The sequence below is a fragment of the Bos javanicus genome, chromosome 9 (assembly GCF_032452875.1).
Source record: "Bos javanicus breed banteng chromosome 9, ARS-OSU_banteng_1.0, whole genome shotgun sequence".
Taxonomy (NCBI): domain Eukaryota; kingdom Metazoa; phylum Chordata; class Mammalia; order Artiodactyla; family Bovidae; genus Bos; species Bos javanicus.
In genome coordinates, this window is record NC_083876.1 from 92,039,012 (window position 1) to 92,057,770 (window position 18,759).

At 42.2% G+C, this 18,759-nt stretch overlaps 1 protein-coding gene across 1 annotated transcript in view; it reads right to left on the bottom strand.

Annotated features, from left to right (window-relative positions):
• NOX3 (NADPH oxidase 3) overlaps positions 1–18,759 on the bottom strand; it is a 65,992-nt gene that overhangs the window by 17,064 nt on the left and 30,169 nt on the right. Inside the window, exons 10-11 of the mRNA XM_061428399.1 lie at positions 14,762–14,924; positions 154–300 (exon numbers count right to left, since the gene is read on the bottom strand). Coding sequence (XP_061284383.1) covers positions 154–300; positions 14,762–14,924 — 310 coding nt within the window. The remainder of the gene's footprint in view (positions 1–153; positions 301–14,761; positions 14,925–18,759) is intronic.

Here is an 18,759-nt window from a genome sequence, read left to right on the forward strand (position 1 = left end):
GCTTTATTTTATTCTCCTCTTTTCTTTTAAAGAACATAAAAACAATACTTTCAGGCTACCTGATAATCGTAGAGCTTACTACTGAAATTATTCATCTTTGCTCTATCATAACACAAATTAGATAATATTGCCCATTCTGAATCTTATCAATACCTGGTTTTCATCCCAGCCAGTAAGGAATATATGATAACTCAGAAAGTGAGCTTTCCCTTGCTCACTCATCTTCGTTTCCAGTGCGAGTAAGAGATCAGCAAACCACTCAAAGGCTCCTGGATCTCTGCAAATCCAATAGAAATACACCTGTCAAGAGAGAGAGCAAGAAAACAGATTGGTCTATCTTTTCACGACATGCCAATAATCACAGACTACTTAGCCTCCATTAAATTATTTGAGTCCAAATGGGCACTTCTACAAAATAACATGCTTCTCTCTGCCAGTGAACAGTTACACTGTGATTTCTTTAGAGAACACTCACCTTGTGTTTGAAAAGGCCCAGAATGAATTCAGAGTCAGGCGCCTGTGGGTTGTTGCCGGTTTCTCTGGATGAGGATCAATTTACCCCATTCTTACATATGTGCTGAGTCTGAACGAGGTTAATAATCATAACTAGCTGTGCCTTTCACTGCTTCATAAAGGGGGATAAACCATTAGACCAATCCTATTCATCTTTACTTGTGGTCTAAGTTCTGGATTTAGACCTTCTTCTCCAGAGACACAAAGGCTTGTTCACTAATTGACTTCACCAGTCATGACCTCTAGAGGGTGAAGATTATGGTAACTGCAGAATCAACCTTGCAGACCAGAAGTTTGCTCTCAACCAGACATATTAGTGTCCAAGGAGGCTGGTGGGTGGCGGCAGTGGTCTTGTGTCAACTGCTATAATGAAATGATGTTGAAGAACATTTTTTCTTTCTTTAACTCTCTGTATTTAGCAAAGGGCATGTGACAGGTAGCAGTTTGAGTTTGCTAAAACCAAGGCTCAGCCTTGTACTTTGGGTTTCAGATAATTATATCTAGAAGAAACCATAGGAGATAGGTCTATTAATTCTCCTATTTTTCTCACACTCCTACCCACTACTGCCTACTGCTCTTTGCTGCACCCCCTCCCCAAAGAGATGCTGCTTAACAAGATAGAGGAGAGGGCCAGCCTGATCTCCACCAGGAAATATCGCCTCCAATAGCCAGTGTTCTCGCCCTCCCCTCCCCCGCCAGCCTGCATCTCACCATCATCACATTATGAAACTTCCAGACAAGATTTAATTAGCAGATCATATTCATGAGGAAAAGAAAAATCACAGAATGTGTTTCAAGGCTAAGCATCTTGCCTATTCTCTCCAGGTCTGTGCAGGAATTTATTAAATTAATAGTCAGGAACAAAAGTTCAGAGCCTCCCTATTTGTTGGACAGTTGCTGCTTGGAAGGGCACTTGGAATCTTAACCTCAGGACAAACAGTAGCTCCTAGGCGTGTTCCCCCCTCCCAGCCCAAGAGGAGCTTCTTCTCATTTTTGTCTCAGTCCACCGGCCCCTCTGGTGATCGTTCATCTACCAATGCCTACTCTATGTCAAGAGTGTTCTTGGCTCTGGAACTAGAAGAGCAGACAAAAGAGCCAATAATTCCCTGTCCTCGTGGAGTATGCATTTTAGAGGGAGAAAAATATGATGGTGATAAGTGAATAAGTGAAATATAGGCCACATCAGAGGGTGATTGGTCCTACAGAGAAACGAAGACAGGCTGGAACATCCTGCGGTATTAAGTCAAGGACAGGGGACATTTGAGCCCGGCCATGGAGGAAGTTGAAGGGTTGGGAGAGCAACAGAGTACAGAGGTCCAGGGCAGGAGCTCTTGGGTGGGCGGGGGGTGGGGGTAAAGTGAGGCTGCTGGAGGCAGCAAGAGGTGAGGTCTGAGGGGGAGGCAGGAGGTGCAGGCGGGGGGCTGTAGGGCCATCTTGACTTTTACTCTGAGTCACAGGGCAAGACACTGCAGGCTGCTCAGGGGGGAAGACGTCATCTGAGGAAGGGCCCGGGAAGGACCACTCTGGCGGCATCTTGAGGATGGACTGGGGGGTGTATGGGGGCGAGGGAGCGGAAGGAAGGGAGAATGGAGGCCGGGAAGCTGACTTTATGTCCTATGAGGCTGATACTGCTATCTTCTTTCCACTTTGTGAGGTGCCTCATTTAAATTATTATTTCCAAACCTCGGCCCCCCGCCTTTGGCTCACTGGGCTCCCCATGGAAACGAAAACCCTGACTGAATTTAATGCCGTTCTCATCTATGATCCTTCTCCTCCCTGCCCCCTGGTAGGTTGTTTTATCTGAGAACATTAATGGTGGCATTTGGTATAAAACAAACATCATTGACGTATTTTCTACTATTTTCACTCTTTAAGAAACATGCTAAAAATATACTCATCTAGGAAATAAACAAAAGTATCATTTAAAAAAAAAGAGAACTTCTCATTTCAAATCCAGTTCCAATCACCCTTACTTGAAAAACAGTCACATCTCAGCTTCCTCCACTTACTGACCCTTATTCTTTCAAACAGAAATCATTCCTGTCCTTGCTTTTTTGTGGCTTAGCTGTGTGTCAGTGTTCTGAGGGTTTGCCAAGCCTTTTATACTTTTTTGCTTCCTTGTAATGGCTTTGTGTGTTTTTCCCTCTGTAATTGACTCATCGGTGACACTGGGCGGCTTTGGTGCAGGAGGCAATGGAAGGGCACTGAATGGGCCCAGGAGAAGTGCTTCAGGCAGAAAAAGGAGAAGACAGACTTTGAACGGAGGCAAAGCGTATTTACTTTGCTTCCCTTTCATCTTTCTAATGTTGAGGGACGCTCGCTGTGAAGGGACAAACGGTCCCACCTCTGCATTTCCTCCCGTAGGAAGGGTCTGGTCAACGCTAGAACAAATGTCCCAAACAATAGGCTGCACGTCTGTGATCTGTGCTTCCCAACCCTCACCCCGCCTCAGTCTCCAAAAATAAAACCACCCTAAAATCAGTTACCCGAATAAAGCACGGCTTTCAGGATTCTACAGTGAATAACAGAGGCCTAAAATACCTCAGGTAACTTTAAAAGGTTTTGTTACACAGAAAGTCGTCCTCGGTAAAATGATGAAAGTTCTGAACTTTTATAGTAATGAAGTTCTTTCTTTTACAGGACTCAGCCCACACATTTCTGTGGACCTAACGGATCCCCAGACGTGATAGGGGACGGCTCCAGGATGGTGTCACAGAGTTGGGGAACTCTGCGCATGTGGCCTGTCACAGGCCTCTGCTTTCACTTTGTTCCCGGCGTGAGCCACCAGACAAACTCCGTTGCAGCCAATCTTGGGGTGCCTGGGTCCCAGCTCCAGCCTATCCCCAGCTTCCCTGCAGCCTGGGCTTCTCTTTAAGAGTGTTTGACCCAGGTCATCTGGACCCAGTGGGAAATGGCCCTGTGCTATTTTTGGATACACAATTCTAGAAAATGTATTAAGGAAAGCTACTTGTCTATTTTACTACCAGAGCTCCAGACTCTTCCATCAGAGGTTCTCATGCCATGGCCTGGTTAGTTACTCACAGACACGGAACACGGCAGAGGACACACCCTCAAATACAACCTTTAGACCCAAATTGATTTCCTGAGGGTGGAATGGAGCTAAAAATTATCTATCTATGACCCAGGGTCCCTCCAAGGGGCTTTTTCCTTTCCAAGAAAGGAAACTAAACATGGTAACCAAACATTGTGAACCCGGGAGTCCTGCAAGCTGCCCTGTTTCCTGACTTCACTACCTTCAAGCTGTGTAACTGGGAGCAGATTATGTAATTTGAGCCTAGATGATCACATACTAAAATGGCAAAAACAACAACAACAACAACAACAACAACAAAACACCCAAACAAAAACACTGAACAATAATTCACAAGATTATTTTGAAGATGAAAGGGTAGGTTTCACGGAAGCATTTAGCTCTAAGTCTAATGGATACAGTAAGTGCTCTGCCGTGTGAGATGTGAGCTGAGATACTGCCTCCATCTCAATAGCATCTGGCCTAGCTTACGAAATGAATACCACATGATGATATTAGAGAGCAAAGGGGTCATCTGCCTTACTGTGTCCCCACCGTCACTCCTGAATTATAAAGATGGTGGTCATCCACAGGAAGTGAAACCAAATTTTATCTCCAGCACCAGTCTCAAAACCTCAGCAGTGCTCATCATCATGCAGTTCTGAAAGAGGAACCCATTCACTAGTGAAATGTGCCTCAGGCTCCACGTGCTCAACACACAGTAAGGTGATTTATAGGGCACTGGGTTGACCTCCTCCCCCAGGAGGCCAGGGGAATTGCACTGTGAACTTGCCTCCTCCTGGGCAGCACCCTATGTTCCCCACTGCTGTGGACTGACTGTCTCTCTCCCAAATTCATGTGTTGAAAGCTTAACCCAATGTGATAATTGTGTGGCCCTTAAGAGGTGGCTAGATTTAGATGAGGTGAGGAGGGTGGGCCCCCGTGATGGGATTAGTGCCCTCATAGGAAGAGGAAGAGACCTGAGCTCCCTTTCTCTGTCATGTGAGGACACAGTAAGAAGGTGGTCATCTGCAAGCCAGGAAGAGTCCTCCCAGAACCCCATCACCCTGGGCTCTGATTTCAGACTTCCAGCAAAATCCTGATCATCCTGGACTTTGATTTCAGGCTCTCAGCCTCCAGACATGTGAGAAACGTTTGTTGTTTTAAGCCACTTAGCCTTGGTGTTTTGTTATAGTAATCTGAGCTAACATTCCACACTTCATGAAATATTAACAGAACTGGTAGAAGCTCCAATGGAGGAGGGTGATGGAGACTTTTCACGGAGGGACTCATGACTGTTTTTCAAAAAGAGAACTATTGTCTCTGAAAAGATAAAGACTGAGACTGATATTTAGAAAACATAATACCTCCTCAATAAATGGTAACTATTATTGTCCTGGTTTTTATTTTGTGGTTTCTTTCGCCAAGGTCATCCTGGATGAAGACAATAGCAAACAGATTTTGAAGCAACTCGTTTTTATTGAGAAGCTTCCCTAATGTGGCTTCCACATCAAGTTTTAAAGAAGTAAAGTTATAAGATTGTTTTTCCCATTATCCATTATAAGACTAAGACCAGCCTTTGTTAACCATGTTAGCCCTTGAAAGTGAAAGTGTTAGTTGCTCAGTTGTGTCCGACTCTGTGACCTCATGAACTGTAGCCCACCAGGCTCCTCTGTCTATGGGATTTTCCAGGAAAGGATACTGGAGTGGGTAATCATTCCCTTCTCCAGGGGCTCTTCCTGACCCAGGGATCGGACCCAGGTCTCCCGCACTGCAGGCAGATTCTTTACCATCTGAGCCAACAGGGAAGCCCATAAGAGTTTTTCTGAAAGCCATTACTGTTATTGTTAACTGTTTCATGGCTATGCTGCTGCTTTGCCTTGTGAATGGGGACTGAACTTCATTGTGCCTCAGTTTGTTCTAATACTTGTTAGACAACCAAAATGTTCATTAATACTAGAATGATTAAATCAATTGTGAGACAGTTATACTACAGAATTCACTGAAGGCACTAAATAAAATAAAATCAATAAATAGGCATTGACACTTGAAGGAGCTCCAGGCCATGTTAGAATGAAAAACAGAAACATAAATTGCACATCTTTCTCTCTCTCCTTCCTTCCCCAACCCCACATCCCTATTGTAATACTATAAAAAATAAACATATGTGTGTAGGTATGTATGTGTACACAAATGTGCGGGAAAGGAACGGAATAAAAGGTGCTCACCTGTTTCAGATGAGAACCCTGGAGAGTCAAGTGGTTAGTTTGGGAAAGAAGGTGAATAAAGGGAGATTTTTGTTTTTTTCAAATTGCTAAACCAATTTATTTTTAAGCAGAAATGAGTTTTTAAAAAAACAGCTAAATGAAGATGATGTGTTTCATCTTAAGGGTTCCCAGAACAGTGTACTTTCCTCTCTTTAAAACCGTACTTACATTTGTTTTTTAAAAATTGAAGTACATATATATATCTATGTACTGGAGAAGGAAATAGCAACCCACTCCAGTATTCCAGTACTCTTGCCTGGAGAATCCCATGGACAGAGGAGCCTAACAGGCTACAGTTCATGGGGTCACAAAGAATTGGACATGACTGAGCAACTAACACACACACACACACATATGTATATATATATTTTGGATTCTTTTCCATCATGGTTTATCTAAGGATAATGACTGAATATAGTTCTCCATGCTATACAGTAGGACCTTGTTTTTTATCCATTCTATATGTAATAGCTTACATCTGCTAACCTCTCAAATCCTAGTCCAGTCCAGCTCTCCTCCAACTCCCTTGGCAACCACTGATCTGTTCTGAAGGGGGAGTTTTTTTTTTTTTTGAAGGGAGATTTTTGAGTGAGTATTTTCTTTGAATCTTTTACAGTAACCCTGTAGTCATGTATAGCTTGTGTGGTTAATAAACCAAGATATTAAAAATATTAATACTGGTCACTTCCCCCACAGGGCAGTGGAGAAGGCTTCTGGGGAACTGGACTCTTTTGAGGCTGCCTAGTGAAAGATGAGATGCATGTGTGTCTCCTGGAGATGCAAGCTGGCTTCGTGCTCCCTGGTTCAATTTATCAGAACACTCAGCAGTTCTCAGAGATGATCAATTCCAGGAGTAGCCAGAGCACCAGGGTGAGGGAAAGTGAAAGTAAATAATTTCTCAAGCTAAACAGATTAAATTAAATGCATTTTTCATTCATTAGAAAAGGGAGCAGGCCCTCCTTTGTTTTATTAATATATTTAAGGAGAGTATGGATTTTTGCCTTTCTTGGCGTCTTTGCCTTGTTCCCACTGGCCCATGCTGTCTTTTTATTTGAATTATCTGTTTATTATATTAGGTTAAGAACCCAAAGGCCATTTTGCATGGGACACACTATAAATACCCATTATCACAGTTATGTATTATTGAGCTGATGAAGGAAGACAATTTATGAAGAGATTAGATTATCTCAGTTTTTCTAGAATCTATTTTATTATCATCTGAAGATTACATATGCACTTAAGAAAATGAACCACATCCTTCCGTTGGCCGTCCTCTCGTCTGACTGCACAGATGTGATACCAGGAAAACCAAATGTAGAGGCCAAAGCATTTATGTCAGCACTTGCCCCCTCCCTCCCTGTTTGTACACACCTATTCCATTCATCATTTTGACAGTTTGTACAAGCAAACTGTCCTAATTTTTTTCAAGAGCTCTTTTCACAAATTGAGTGTGATGTAGAATTAATCATCCCAGTTGGGCAGGAGTTGGGGGGCGTCTACTGCCAAGGGGCATTTTTACCCTCAGCTTCCTCCATATTGTATCACAGAGACTTCCTAGCCCCTTACACCCCCTTCCCTCATTCCCTCATCCTAAAGGAGCACTGCGTTCTCAGCTGCCTCCAACTAAGTGAAGTTGGCTCTTACTGTCGGGTTGAAAATATTCCTTTAATATATTACAACTTTTACCCATTTTCTTCACAGCAGAGCATCATTATACTTATTGCTATTTTGCTTCCTTGGGACGTCTCCTCATAATCACATCTCTCTCTTCCTCTGCCCGTTCTTCCCACTATTTTAAATAAAAAACATAGCAGGAAAGAAATTTGAAAAATCCCAGCATCAAACAAAAAGTGCTACCTATGACCAAAGAAGAAGCAGGAGTTCTACTGGCTATTCTCTCACATTTTACTTAGAAGTGTTCTGGAATAGTGTATCAGAGGAGAAGGATAAAGAGATGCAGCTTGCAATGGTCACAACTAAAATAGCATTGGTGCAAATTTTTGACTATGGACTTGCAACACAAGGCTTCTATGTAAAAAAAGTCTGCTTTTATGCCAACCGGTGTTTTACACAAAAAAGAAGAAAATCTCCACCAATCACATTTAATTATTTAAGCTTAAAATTTCAGCTTTACATCTCTCTGCTGTTTTTTCCCCTTTCCTTGTTGCAAAACAGAACACTGAAAACTATGGCCCAGATCTATAATTGTGAAGATGTAGTTAGATAAGAATGCACTGCTTTGCTCTGCTGCACTCAAAAAATTATAGAGATGCTGACAGTTTAGTGGAAGGAGTAGTATTTATATCTCAAAGGCATGTGGGTGGCCCTGATGAATATTAGTTACATAAGCCTAATGATAGCTGTATTCAAACAAACACAGCATTGCTTTAAAACAGAGCAATTTCCTAAACTTTTCTCAAGCATGCAGATTTTGAGGAAGTAGATCTCAAGTGTTATTTTCAGTTTAAACTTTCAATAGCATGAAACCTCACTTCTTTCCTAAAAGAGTTTTGAAATCAAAAGCACAGTCTCCTATCCTGATCCAGTAGCTAGCCAGGTAGGGACTTTGGACCAGTCACTTGCCACTCTAAGTATTGTCAGATGCCAAGCTGAGAGGTTGAACCCTTCAGTTGCTTTTAGCTTCTTTCCTCCCATATACTACAACCTCTACATTGATTTTCAGCAGATTGTCTCAATATTACCCTCAACTTTTATAAGTCATGAAACAATTGTGTTTTATTTCCAATTCCATGGTTTCTATTCTTTGGAATAAAGATCAAAGTTCCTGTTTTATGGTTTCATGATCACTCCTTTGCCTTCCCACTGAAACAGCCTTAAGAAAATCCGTAAACAAAACCCATAAACGGAGCCCATGAGTAATAATGGAATGGTGAGTGAGGAGACAGTATTAAGATTTTGTGGGATCCTATAAGGACTTTAAGATTCTGTGGATTCTTAGAATTTTTTCTATTTATGATAAAATAATCAGAATGCATTATTTTAATTATAAAGTTACTAAACATTTTGTTTAAATAAAAAAATTATTCTCAGTAACCTAGAATTTTACAGAAAATTGTGAAGAAGGCATTTTTTAATTTTGGGGGGCATGTAGACACTTATTTACTCATTGGTTTATTTAAAATTTATAGTGTGTATGCATGTATAAATATATATATGTGTATATATGTACATATATACACACATATCTAATTATGAAGATATCCAGAGGAGACACACTCAAGGACTTCAGAATCTGTTAAGGGAAATAAGGTAATTTGTGAACCTTAATACAAAAAGGAAAGATAAATCATATAAAAGGGGAGCAGAGGGGTGGGTAATGGATGTTGAGAGAAGGGTCTGGCGTTGCGAGTCTGATACGAGGACGGGGTAGGCTTTTCATGTCAGCATGAGAGGGCCTGGCATGAAGTTGCTGTTGTTCAGTCGCTCAGTCACATCTGACTCCTTGTGACTCCATGGACTGCAGCACAACAGGCCTCACTGTCTTTCACCATCTCCCAGAGCTTGCTCAAACTCATGTTCATTGATCTGGTGATGCCATCCAGCCATCTCATCCTCTGTGGTCCCCTTCTCCTCCTGCCCTCAATCTTTTCCAGCATCAGGGTCTTTTCTAATGAGTCAGCTCTGCATCAGGTGGCCAAAGTATTGGAGCTTCAGCTTCAGCATCAGTCCTTCCAATGAATATTCAGAGTTGATTCCCTTTAGGATTGACTGGTTTGATATCTTTGCAGTCTAAGGAGCTCTCAAAAGTCTTATCCAACGCCACAGTTCAAAAGCATCAATTCTTTGGCACCCAGCCTTCTTTATGGTCTGACTCTCACATTATACATAACTATTGGAAAACCATAGCTTTGCCTATGGCACATAGTAGAGGCTGAATAAATACTCATTGAGTGAATAAGTGAATGCAAGTGAGACATACAATCCCATCACGTTCTGCATGTGAAGCATAATATGACCTTTAGTGTTATGAGAACAATGAAGCAATGAGCCTTCTGAATAAATCAGTTTGACTTGGTAGACAGTAAGAGCAAAGAGTTTACAGAGATGGAAATCAGCATAAACAATAACAAAGCTTTGCAGTGGGGTTCACATGTGTAAACAGTATCTGTTTTGCTTGCTTTATGCCCTAGGCTGAGTGTTTGTGCCCCCTCCCCCAAATTCAAATGTTGAAACCTACCCCCCGCCCCCACTCCCCGCTCCCATTTGGAGGTGAGGACTTTGGGAGGTGATTAGGTCAGGAGGGTGGAGCCCTCTTGAATGACATTAGTGCCTATCAGTGTCCAAGAAACTCCCTTGCCCACTTCTGCAGTGGGAAGTTAGAGCTAGAAGATAACCTTTCATAAACCAGGAACTGGGCTCTCATCAGGCACCAAGTCTGTCAATGTGTTAACTTTGGACTTCCCAGCCTCCAGAACTGTGAGAAATACATTTCTGTTGCTTAAAGCCACGCCACCTATGGCATTTTGTTATAGAAGGTCAAACAGAGCAAGACACTTAGTTAAACTTAACTGTGGTATAAAGAGAAGAAGATGGGATTTAATAGCTTAAGAAGAAAAGTTATGACCAACCTAGATAGCATATTGAAAAGCAGAAACATTACTTTGCCAACAAAGGTCCGTCTAGTCAAGGCTATGGTTTTTCCAGTGGTCATATATGGATGTGAGAGTTGGATTGTGAAGAAAGCTGAGTGCCGAAGAATTGATGCTTTTGAACTGTGGTGTTGGAGAAGACTCTTGAGAGTCCCTTGGACCGCAAGGAGATCTAACCAGGAGATCAGCTCTGGGATTTCTTTGGAAGGAATGATGCTAAAGCTGAAACTCCAGTACTTTGGCCACCTCATGCGAAGAGTTGACTCATTGGAGAAGACTCTGATGCTGGGAGGGATTGGGGGCAGGAGGAAAAGGGGACGAAAGAGGATGAGATGGCTGGATGGCATCACCGACCTGATGTACGTGAGTTTGAGTGAATTCCAGAAGTTGGTGATGGACAGGGAGGCCTGACGTGCTGCGATTCATGGGGTCGCAAAGAGTCGGACACAAGTGAGTGACTGAACTGAACTGAACTGACCTAAGAAGAACCAGGATTCAAGCTTTTATTCTGTTATTGACTAGCTTTCTGTGCTTCTGCTTTCTCATTGGTAATCTGAGGACAGTACTCATCTGAAAGAGGTATTATAATTTTCTCATCTGTAAATGGAATGAAAGTGTAAGTCCCTGTTACTCCCTGCCTTCTAGAAGTAAGAGATTGTTGAACCTAGGCTATTAGTATTAGTAGTAGTACTAGTAATCTAGTAATGACAAACCTAGACAGCATATTAAAAAGCAGAGACATTACTTTGTCAACAAAGTTCTGTATAGTCAAAGCTATGTTTTTTTCCCAGTAGTTATGTATGGGGCTTCCCTTATTGCTCAGCTGGTAAAGAATCCACCTGCATTGTGGGAGACCTGGGTTTGATCCCTGGGTTGGAAGATCCCTGGAGAAGGTAAAGGCTTCCCACTCCAGTATTCTGGCCTGGAGAATTCCATGGACTATAGGGATCACAAAATGTCAGACATGACTGAGAGACTTTCACTTTCACGTATGGCTGTGAAAGTTGGACCATAAAGAAGGCTGAGTACTAAAGAATTGATGCTTTTGAACTGTGGTTTTGGAGAAGACTCTTGACAGTCCGTTGGACTGCAAGGAGATCCAACCAGTCAATCCTAAAGGAAACCAGCTCTGAATATTCATTGGAAGGACTGATGCTGAAGCTGAAGTTCCAATACTTTGGCCACCTGATGAGAAGAGTTGACTCACTGGAAAAGACCTTAATGCTGGGAAAGATTGAAGGCAGGAGGAGAAGGGGATGATGAAGGATAAGATGGTTATGTGGCATCACTGATTCAATGGACATGAGTTTGAGCAAACTCTGGGAGACAGTGAAGGACATGGAAGCCTGGCATGCTGCAGTCCATGGGGTCACAATGAGTCAGACACAACTGAATGACTGACATGAACTAGTAATCTTTTTATATGTCTGGCAGATATAGTACACATTTAATATAATTTTATAGCTATTTGCAGGCTTCCCTGGTAGCTCAGCTGGTAAAGAATCTGCCTACAATGCAGGAGATCCCAGTTTGATTCTTGGGTCAGGAAGATCCCCTGGAGAAGGAGTAGGCTACCCCACTCCAGTATTCTTGGGCTTCCCTGTTGTCTCAAACAGAAAAGAATCCACCTGCAATGCAGGAGACCTGGATTCAATCCCTGGGTTGGGAAGATCCCCTGGAGAAGGGAACTGCTACAGTACAGGAACTGCACGCCAGTATTCTTGCCTGTAGAATTCCATGGACAGAGGAGCCTGGTGGGCTACAGTCCATGGGGTCGCAAACAGCTGGACATGACTGAGTGACCATCACTTTCTTTTCATACACATTTACAATGAAATATTTCTACATCATTTATTTGTCTTATTTGTTATTAAAACTATCTGGTTGAATATATAATCTTATTTCTCTGTTGTGTGGATCAGGAAACAGCTCAGAGAGGTGAACTGATGCACTGATGCTTCTGGTGAGGGTGGAATCAAGCTGAGGTAGATTCTCTGGCCAGGAATTCCACGGTCTTCCTACAATACGGCAGGTGGCAGTCATGTTTACCATGTACTGCGTATGTCAAACCAGAGAGCCAGATGGACCTGAGTTTGAATGCTGGTATTATCTTTCATTAGCAGTGTGTTTTCAGGAAAGTGAGTGTAGTCTCTTCAAAGCTTTGGAGTCCTTTGGAAAACAGAGATTATGCTACCTACTTTCTAAGGTTGCTGGGACGATTATAAAAATAGAACGAGAAAGCATTTGTCAAGCTCCTGTCACTTGGAAACTCATGAGATGGGAGCTTATTTTACTTTAACTTCTTAGTTGAGAATTTGCCACCTCCAGATATCTTCCAGTCTGGCTTTTCCCCAGTGCTTCAGAGTGCCATTTCTTTCTTTTTTAAATTTTAATTGGAGGCTAATTACTTTACAATATTGTGGTGGTTTTGCCATATATTCACATGAATCAGCCATGGGTGTACATATGTTCCCTGTCCTGACCCTCGCTCCTACCTCCCTCCCCATCCCATCTCTCAGGGTCATCCCAGTGCACCAGCCCTGAACACCCTGTCTCATGTATCAAACCTGGACTGGTGATCTATTTCACATATGATAATATACATGTTTCAATGCTATTCTCTCAAATCATCCTATACTCACCTTCTCCCACAGAGTCCTAAAGTTTGTTCTTTACATCTGTGTCTCTTTTGCTGTCTCACATATAGGGTCATTGTTACCATCTTTCTAAGTTCCATATATATGTGTTAATATACTGTATTGGTGTTTTTCTTTCTGACTTACTTCATTCTGTATAATAGGCTCCAGTTTCATCCACCTCATTAGAACTGATTCAATTGCATTCTTTTTAATAGCTGAGTAATATTCCATTGTGTATATGTACCACAGCTTTCTTATCCATCTATCTGCTGATGGACATCTAGGTTGCTTCCATGTCCTGGCTATTATAAACAGTGCTGCGATGAACATTGGGGTACCATGTGTCTCTTTCAATTCTGGTTTACTCAGTGTGTATCCCCAGCAGTGGGATTGCTGGGTCGTATCGGAGAAGGCAATTGCAACCCACTCCAGTACTCTTGCCTGGAAAATCCCATGGATGGAGGAGCCTGGTAGGCTGTAGTCCATGGGGTCGCTAAGAGTCGGGCATGAGTGAGTGACTTTACTTTCACTTTTCACTTTCATGCATTGGAGAAGGAAATGGCAAGCCACTCCAGTGTTCTTGCCTGGAGAATCCCATGAACAGAGGAGCCTAGTGGGCTGCCGTCTATGGGGTTGCACAGAGTTGGACACGACTGAAGTGACTTAGCAGCAGCAGCAGCATGGCAGTTCTATTTCCAGTTTTTAAAGGAATCTCCATGCTGTTCTCCATATTGAGAGTGCCATTTCTTAAAGATGGGAAGTGAAGAAAATTTCCATGGGTAAATATGCTTGAGAAGGGTGGGTGAAACAAAACTGAATGATGTTCTTTTTTACAGAACTTATTTAATAGGCGAATAGAAGATGTGACTCGTCTAAAGAGGGATTTATCATAGCATTTCTGGAATCCTTTGGCTACAGAATTCTCTTCAGTGGACCCCATTATATGAAGACATGGAGACACGCTGACCTAATCAAGCCTCTTCCTTGGATAGATGAGGAAACTACAGCCAAAGTGTCAACCAGAGAAGTGGCAGGGTAAGGACCAGAACCAGGTTCATCAGGCGTCCTGGGTCCTCCGGAGTTGACACCATTCAACTTGACATCCCTTTCTCTGGCTGCTCCAGTGTCTGTTGCTAACCCTAAAAGGGTTCAGGTAAGAAATGGAAAAAGGGAGGAAGGGAACTATGGAGGAAGTTAGTCTGAGAACATTCAAGAAATGACAAAAGAGAGACTTGGATTTGGATGACAACAACCAGCAAGCAGACAAATGAATCCCCACTGTGCCATTTTTGCTTCTCAATTAAGACTCTGAGTCTACGAGATGAAGATATTGAATCATACCCTTAAACCACAGTAACAAGCCCAAGAGTCAAAGCCTGCCTGTTAATATTACTCACTGCAGCCCAGTCACATAGCCGTTTGCAGCCTGTCCATATTTTACTGACATGAGCAATTACATGTCCTGTAACGGCAATGAAGCAATAAAATTTATGTCTTGTCATCTTTAACAAGATTAGACATAACCCTTCTCATAAATGTAATACTGAATGGAGATTTTTAAGAACATAAGTATAGTTAAGGATCCTTGAGTTTATCCCTCATAGTTAATTAAAACCCTCCCCAGGAATCAGCAGATGATAGATAGAAGGATGTTGAACTTTTGAATTCATGGAAGGGTGAGCTGATGATTTTTTTCCATACCTTGTTCAGCTTGCACTGCGTTTGTGCCTCACAACACTGGTACCAGATAGATTTCAGAAGAGCTGCAAAGGGAGTGACCCCTATTCCCGCAGCAATGCACATGCTCACTCGATAGTGAAATACATCAGTCAGTGCAGCTCCAAACGGCCCATCCACAGCCAGCCTGCAATCACAAAGTGCGCGGTTTGACTTTCAGAATACTCTACTCTTAAAAACAAAGCCATCCTAAACCAGTGCTTTGGATAGGATGTGTTGGCATAAGTGTGCGGGGAGGTTAGCTCTGTGCTCGAGAATGCCTTGTTTGAACACACAGAGTGTAGAGATATGGTGGCCAGCCTCACAGCACAGCTCCTTTTACAGTTCTTAGAAGCTTATTTTGCATCACGAAGACTGATAAAAGATGCCTTTTCTTTATTCTTTTCTCTCCCCAGCTGCCATAAGGGGAAAAAGCAGAAGTATCAAGGTGGTTTAGAAGGCTTATCTCTCCTTTTGCTAATGTAACTCCCCCCTGTTTTTATTTATTCCATCCCACTTCTTAGTATGTTTATATAATTTTAGTCTAATGGAAGCTATTCATTTGGAATAAATATAATTTTGGAATAATTTATCAGTTATGTTGAATTTCTAAAACTCATTATTTTAGATTATGTGAACTTAAAAATCTGTGATAATCAGGCCAGGGGCAGGTGGTCTTTGTGTAGGCAAATTTTTTCTTTGTAAGAATAATGCATATTCATTGAATAAATATAATTGTCTTTTTGTGAGCTTGGTCGCTCAGTTGTGTCCAACTCTTTGCAACCCCATGGACTGTAGCCCACCAGGCTCTTCTGTCCATGAGAGTCTCCAGGCAAGAATACTGGAATGGGTTAGCCGTTCCCTTCTCCTGAGGATCTTCCTGATCCAGGGATCAAATCCACATTTCTTGCACTGCAGACAGATTCTTTACCATCTGAGCAATCGGGGAGCCTGTAATTGTCTTTAATAGGGTCCTAAATGGACTGACCCCCCTGGATTCTACTTCATCTCTCATGACCAGTTCTCACACTGGTTTTTCTTTTGTTTCTTAGGGAACACAGGACCCTCTTTGGCCATGGAGCCTCTGCCCATGATAATCCAACTAATCACTTGGAAAACTCTGCCCCGAGTTCTCCTCTATCTTCTTATGGAGTTCATGGTTATCCTCCCATAATATCTCAGTAATCATTTCCCTGGGGAAGTCTTCATGGATCCCTGAGACTAGGTTAAATACCGTATTAGATGGTTTATAACACCATGTATCTATCCCCTGGTTCTATGATCACCTTCAAGACTTTCTAGAACTAACACCCAAAAAAGATGTCCTTTTCCTCATAGGGGACCGGAATGCAAAAGTAGGAAGTCAAAAAACACCTGGAGTAACAGGAAAGTTTGGCCTTGGAGTACAGAATGAAGCAGGGCAAAGGTTATCAGAATTTTGCCAAGAGAACGCACTGGTCATAGCAAACACCCTCTTCCAACAATACAAGAGATGACTCTACACATGGACATCACCAGATGGTCAATACTGAAATCAGATTGATTATATCCTTTGCAGCCAAAGATGGAGAAGCTCTATATAGTCAGAAAAAACAAGACCAGGAGCTGACTGTGGCTCAGATCATGAACTCCTTATTGCCAAATTCAGACTTAAATTGAAGAAAGCAGAGAAAACCACTAGACCATTCAGGTATGACCTAAATCAAATCCCTTACAATTTTACAGTGGAAATGACAGATAGATTCAAGGGATTAGATCCGATGGACAGAGTACCTGAAGAACTGGATGGAGGTTCATGACATGGTACAGGAGACAGGGATCAAGACCAAACCCAAGGAAAAGAAATGCAAAAAGGCAAAATGGATGTCTGAGGAGGCCTTACAAATAGCTGAGAAAAGAAGAGAAGCTAAAGGCAAAGGAGAAAAGGAAAGATATATCTATCTAAATGCAGAGTTGTGAAGAATAGCAAGGAGAGATAAAACAGACTTCCTCAGTGATCAATGCAAAGAAATAGAGGAAAGCAATAGTATGGGAAAGACTAGAGATCTCTTCAAGAAAATTAGAGATACCAAGGGAACATTTCATGCAAAGATGGGCTCGACAAAGGACAGAAATGGTACAGACCTAACAGAAGCAGCAGAGATTAAGGAGAGGTGGCAAAAATACATGGAAGAACTATACAAAAAAGATCTTAGTGACCCAGATAACTGCAATGGTGTGATCACTCACCTAGTGAGCCAGACATCCTGGAATTCAAAGTCAAGTGGGCCTTAGGAAGCATCACTATGAGCAAAGCTAGTGGAGGTGATGGAATTCCAACTGAGTTATTTCAAATCCTAAAAGATGATGCTGTGAAAGCACTGCACTCAATATGCAAGCAAATTTGGAAAACTCAGCAGTGGTCACAAGACTGGGAAAAGGTCAGTTTTAATTCCAATCCCAAAGAAAGGCAACGCCAAAAAATGTTCAAACTACCGCACAGTTGCACTCATCTCACACGCGAGCAAAGTAATGCTCAAAATTCTCCAGACTAGGCTTCAACAGTTTGTGAACCAAGAACTTCCAGATGTTCAAGCTGGATTTAAAAAAGACAGAGGAACCAGAGGTCAAATTGCCAGCATCTATTGGATCATCGAAAAAGCAAGAGAGTTCCAGAAAAGCATCTACTTCTGCTTTATTGACTACGCTAAAGCCTTTGACTCTGTGGATCACCACAAACTGTGGAAAATTCTTTAAGAAATGGGAATACCAGACCTGAAAAATCTGTATTCAGGTCAAGAAGCAACAGTTAGAACTGGACATGGAACAACAGACTGGTTGAAAATCCAGATTTGAAAATCAGGACAGGAGTATGTCAAGGCTATATATTGTCACTCTGCTGATTTAACTTATATGCAGAGTACATCATGAGAAATGTTGGGCTGGATGAAGCACAAGTTGGAATCAAGATTGCCAGGAGAAATATCATTAACTCAGATATGCAGATGACACCACCCTTATGGCAGAAAGCAAAGAGGAACTAAAGAGCCTCTTGATGAAAGTGAAAGAGGAGAGTGAAAAAGCTGGCTTAAAACTGAATATTCAAAAAATGAAGATCATGGCATCTGGTCCCATCACTTCATGGCAAATAGATGTGGAAACAATGGAAACAGTGACAGATTTTATTTTCTTGGGCTCCAAAATCACTGCAGATGGTGACTGCAACCATGAAATTAAAAGACGCTTGCTCCTTACAAGAAAAGCTATGACCAACCTAGACAGCATATTAAAAGCAGAGACATTACTTTGCCAACAAAGGTCCGTCTAATCAACAATATGGTTTTTCTGTAGTCATGTATGGATGTGACAGTTGGACCATAAGGAAAGCTGAAGGCTGAAGAATTGGTGCATTTGAACTGTGGTGTTGGAGAAGATTCTTGAGAATCCCTTGGACTGCAAGGAGGTCAAATCAGTCCATCCTAAAGGAAATCAGTCCTGAATATTCATTGGAAGGACTGATTTTAAAGCTGAAGCTTCAATACTTTGCTCACCTGATGTGAATTGATGCATTAGAAAACACGCTGATGCTGGGAAAGATTGAAGGCAGGAGGAGAAGCGCATGACAGAGTGTGAGATGGTGGATGCGTCACAGACTCGATGGACGTGAGTTTGAGCAAATTCAGGGGGTTGTTGATAGACAGGGAAACCTGGTGTGCTGCAGTCCATTGCATTGCGAATAGTCGGACATAACTGAGTGACTGAACTGAACTGATCTCTCCTCTGCAGTCCTCATCATTCGTGTAATTTTAAAGCTGTTTTGGGTGGTGTGTGTGTGTGTGTGTGTTTGCGGCATGTGGGGTCTTTGTTCCCTACGTGTGTGTCTGACTCTGTGACCCCATGGACTGTAGCCCTCCAGGCTCCTCTGTCCATAGGATTTCCTAGGTAAGAATAGTGAAGTGGGTTGCCATTTCCTTCTCCAGGGGGTCTTCCTGACTCAGGGATTG